The 4,611-nt window shown below is 39.9% G+C and overlaps 1 protein-coding gene across 1 annotated transcript; it reads left to right on the top strand.

The window, feature by feature from the left end:
- Positions 1–1,555: 1,555 nt before the first annotated feature.
- Positions 1,556–2,005, top strand: LOC107810492 (secreted RxLR effector protein 161-like). Its single transcript, XM_016635314.2, has one exon. It carries the CDS (start codon positions 1,556–1,558, stop codon positions 2,003–2,005), a length of 450 nt encoding a protein of 149 aa, XP_016490800.2.
- Positions 2,006–4,611: the final 2,606 nt, after the last annotated feature.

The following is a 4,611-nucleotide window of genomic DNA, read 5'->3' on the forward strand; positions in this document are numbered from 1 at the left end:
TTAGGCTCTTTACTTTCAGTCTGTTATTATACTCATTTCGTAATCACGATTAGTTAATAACCAACAAGTAACTGTTATAAAATTACTGCTGCATTCTCATTAGCATTTAAAGACCGTGTTTTAGGAGCTTCTATGTGCATTAGACATCCTGTTACTTGGGGTTTTTATTTTTTCTGAGTTGCAATTGTTGAATGCCTCACCAGTATGTTTAATCTAATAATACAAGTTTGGTTAACTGTGTCCTTTTAAAACTGGAATTAATATGCATGTTCTCCCCTTTTAAGGTAAATAGGCAACACATACGACGCCTAGACAAACTTTAGGCCTAATAAGAATCGATTAATCATGTTTTACCAGTTTAAGACCAATCAGCCTCTTATAATTCTGAACTCTGCTGCTCCCATTCTTGCTGAAGTTCACTCTTTTTTAAAAAAAAAACTCCCGCTCTATCTGGAAACAAAATCTTGAAATTGTGCATCTATTTACTCTCAGTGATTTTCTGATTCTTGTTCTATTATGTTTTCAAACTACTGGGTTACCATTCTCTGCCCAGAATCGTGCTATTTTGAATACTTGTCCAGCACCTCGTTAAGCTACTGTCACTACTTGATTTTCAAAAACCATGCTTTAACAATTTTTTTTATCTGTCGCTAAACTCAACTGCTGTTATCTATTCCTGTTTTCTGAAAACTCCTATCTTTGAGACCTTAAATATGTTTGAGACGTGCTGATTATATGTTTACTTGTGGAGGGATCTGTGAGTTTTTTATTTGCCTTTGTGTTCCCTTGATGTGTAGTCCTACTTGTTATGTATGTCGCTTAGCATTTTGTCCTTTAAACCTAAGGGTTCAGCCTAGTCCTTACCTTGTAGGAATAGTGGTCCTAAATACCTCTAGGATTTATAGGATGGGACGGGTAATAGCATGTAATAAGTAACGATACCATTCCACGCTTTAAATAACCTTTACGGGATGGGAAGGGTAGAATATGGAGATGATGACCGATGCGCTAATATCTCATGTAACCCCTCTTCTGAGGAGTGATTGATGGATATTGCATTGATGTGATCCATATTATTTGTAAACCTAGGACCCCGTTCCCTTTATTTTCTTTCATTTCTTCTTGTAAAACTATTCAAATCCTTTTTCATAAATTTCTGCCCTCTCTACTTGCCTTCAAAAGTTTTCAACCTAATTGTAATGTTATATGCGAATCCTTATTTGAGCGTTGATTGTTTACTTGTAAAGTCACAATTGTAGCATGGCCGGGACCACACTAGTGGATCTTGAGGGATGCTTAACACCTTCCCCTCGAGATAATTTCTAGCCCTTATCCGAACTCTGGTTTTCCAACTCAAACTCTTCTAAAAAGTGTCCTAATGCACTATAATCATTAGGTGGCGACTCTTCAAATTCCAAAACCCAATTCTCGAAAGGGAATAGAGTTGTCCTCCTAATGTCGTATACCCGATTTCGACCCATAGAAAAAGGGGGCGTCGACAGAAACATTGATAAGTCAATAGAAATACATCAAGGAACTGCTAAAAAGGTTTGATATGGAAGAATCAAACGTCATCGACACTCCCATCGCCACAGCCACCCATCTAGACATGGATGGACCTGGTTCCCCTGTAAATCAGACCATGTATAGAGGGATCATAGGGTCACTCCTGTATTTCATTGCAAGCAGACCAAACATTATTTTCAGTGCGGGTCTCTGTGCAATGTTTCAATCCAATCTAAAGGAATCTCATCTGAAGACTGCCAAGAGAATACTGAGATATATCAAAGGAACGCAGGACCTGGTCCTTTATTATCCCTCAGGTGACAACTTTGATCTTATTGGGTATGCTGACGCAGATTATATAGGATATCTGGTGGAAAGGAAAAACACTTCTGGAATGGCACATTTCCTGGGCTCCTGCTTAATATCATGGGGTACAAAGAAGCAGAACTCTGTGGCACTCTCAACTGTAGAAGCGAAATATGTAGCAACTACCTCTTGATGTGCTCAACTTCTGTGGATCAAGCAACAGTTGGAAGACCTTGGAGTGTTCTCAGACTGTGTGCCTCTCTTATGTGACAATACAAGTGCATTCAACATGGCAAAAAACCAGTTCAACATAAGAGGACCAAGCACATTGATGTACGTCATCACTTCCTCAGAGACAATGTTGAAAAAGGGCTTATATGCATGAAATTTTGTAGCACTAAAGATCAAATTGTAGATATATTTACCAAATCCTTGAGCAGAGAACACTTCGAGCAAAATCATCTAGTATTGGGGTTGATAAAACCCAATTGAGAACCTAGTCTTTCAATGATTGGATATGAAAGAAATGTTCAGGTAAACTTAGCTAAAAGGTATTTTTTGGCAAAGTCTAACTCATTTCTATATCGTTACGGGTAGACACGTTTGATGATTACAGAGCAAATAAGCAGTTGAGGATGTATATACTGGTAAAAAGGGAAAAACTTATAGATAAGAGATCAGTTAGGGAACCTGGTTCTCCTGACACAGGTTAGTAGTTTCTCTATTCCCTCATGCACAATTCTGAACAATTAAAACAAGTGCCATATCATCAGCATGTCAGTTTTTAGTTTTGTGTCTTTTGAACCCAAACGTCTCACCGGTTATTAATCGACCCAACTCCCTAAAACCTGCCGCCCTTTCTAACCGATCCCTCTTTCATAATAAATACATCTATCTCTATCATCACATTCCACACATCAACACTTCAAAACCTGTTTTGTAAGGCCCCGTGAAATTTTTACTCAAAAACCCAAAATCTCGTAGTGCCAATGTTGTGGCAGATGATCTTAGCCGGAAATCTGTGGGAAGTTTGGCTCATTTGAAGGCATATCAAAGACTGTTGGCCAAGGAGGTTCACAAGTTGGCTAGTTTGGGAGTTCGCTTTGCAAACTCTAACGAAAGAGGAGTAATCGTGCAAAATAGGGTTGAATCATCGCTTGTGGCAGAAGTGAAAGAGAAGAAATTCAACAATCCATTGTTAGCACAACTGAAGGAGGGGATTCATCAACACAAGACCACAACTTTTTCCTTTGGCATAGATGATGGTACCCTACGGTACCAAGGCCGCCTATGTGTTCCAGATATTGACGGTCTTTAGGAAAGGATCATGGTATAAGCTCACACTTCTAGGTATTCCGTACATTCTACAAAAATGTATCATGATCTCAAGGAAGTTTATTGGTGGAACAACATGAAAAGGGATGTGGCGGACTTTGTGGCAAAATGTTTGAACTGTCAGCAAGTGAAAGCCGAACATCAAAGGCCCGGTGGATTCGCTCAAAGCATAGAAATTTCAATGTGGAAATGGGAAGTGATAAACTTGGATTTTGTGGAGGGTTACCACGCACCCCTACAAGTTTGACTCAATGTGTGTAATCGTGGATCGACTCACAAAATCAGCGCACTTCTTGCCAGTCAAATCTACCGACACAAAGGAACAATATACTTAGTTGTATATCAAAGAAATAGTCAGGTTGCATGGCACTCCGATATCAATCATTTCAGATCGAGGGGCTCAGTTCATGTCCAACTTTTGGAAGAAATTTCAGTAAGGCTTGGGTATGCAGGTAAATCTTAGTACAACGTTTCATCCTCAGACCGACGGGCAAGCAGAGCGGACTATTCAGATGCTTGAGGACATGTTGCGTGTTTGTGTTCTTGATTTCATAGGTAACTGGGATGATCATTTGCCACTCATAGAGTTTGCTTATAACAACAGCTTCCATTCTAGTATCCAGATGGCACCATTTGAGGTGTTGTATGGTAGAAGATGTAGGTCTCCCATTGGGTAGTTCGAGGCTGGAGAAGCTGAATTGATAGTGCCGGACCTTGTGCATCAGGCAATGGAGAAAGTCAAGATTATTAAGGAGAGGTTGAAAACCGCTCAGAGTCGCCAAAAGTCTTATTTGGACATTCGTCGCAGAGATTTAGAGTTCAAAGAAGTTGATTGGGTATTTTTGAAGGTTTCCCCCATGAAGGGTATCATGCGGTTTGGAAAGAAAGGAAAATTCAGTCTAAGGTATGTCGGACCGTATAGAATCATTCAGAGGATCGGTCAGGTGGCATATAAGCTTGAGCTACCACCCGAGATGTCATTGGTACACCCAGGCTTCCATGTGTCTATGTTGAGGAAGTTAGTGGGAGATCCGTCCACTATTGTGTCGGTTGGAACTATTGAGGTTAATGAAGAACTATCATATGAAGAAATTCTAGTTTCCATTCTTGACAGGCAAGTCTGGAAGTTGAGAAATAAAGAAATTGCCTCCGTGAAAGTGTTATGGCGAAACCAGCAGGTTGAAGAAGCCACTTGGGAAGCCGAGGAAGAAATGAAAAAGAAGTACCAACATTTATTTGCATAGCCATGTAGTAGCTTCTATGAATTAGGTTCCTATGAACTTTGTATCACTTGATTAGTCTATGTAAAACTGTTCCGTTTTGATTATATATTGCCTATGGGGCCGTGGTTGGTGTGGTTATGAGATATGCCATGTCAATAAATTGTGTATATGCTGTTCGGATATGTATCTGGGGCTCTCTGGCAGGTGGATAGGCCTAGATACAAAGGAAACTCTAGCAAAA

Source organism: Nicotiana tabacum, chromosome 22, assembly GCF_000715075.1.
Source record: "Nicotiana tabacum cultivar K326 chromosome 22, ASM71507v2, whole genome shotgun sequence".
NCBI lineage: Eukaryota > Viridiplantae > Streptophyta > Magnoliopsida > Solanales > Solanaceae > Nicotiana > Nicotiana tabacum.

Coding starts and splice junctions, on each gene's coding strand:
- LOC107810492 (XM_016635314.2), top strand. CDS start 1,556: ATGGAAGAATCAAACGTCATCGACACTCCCATCGCCACAGCCACCCAT.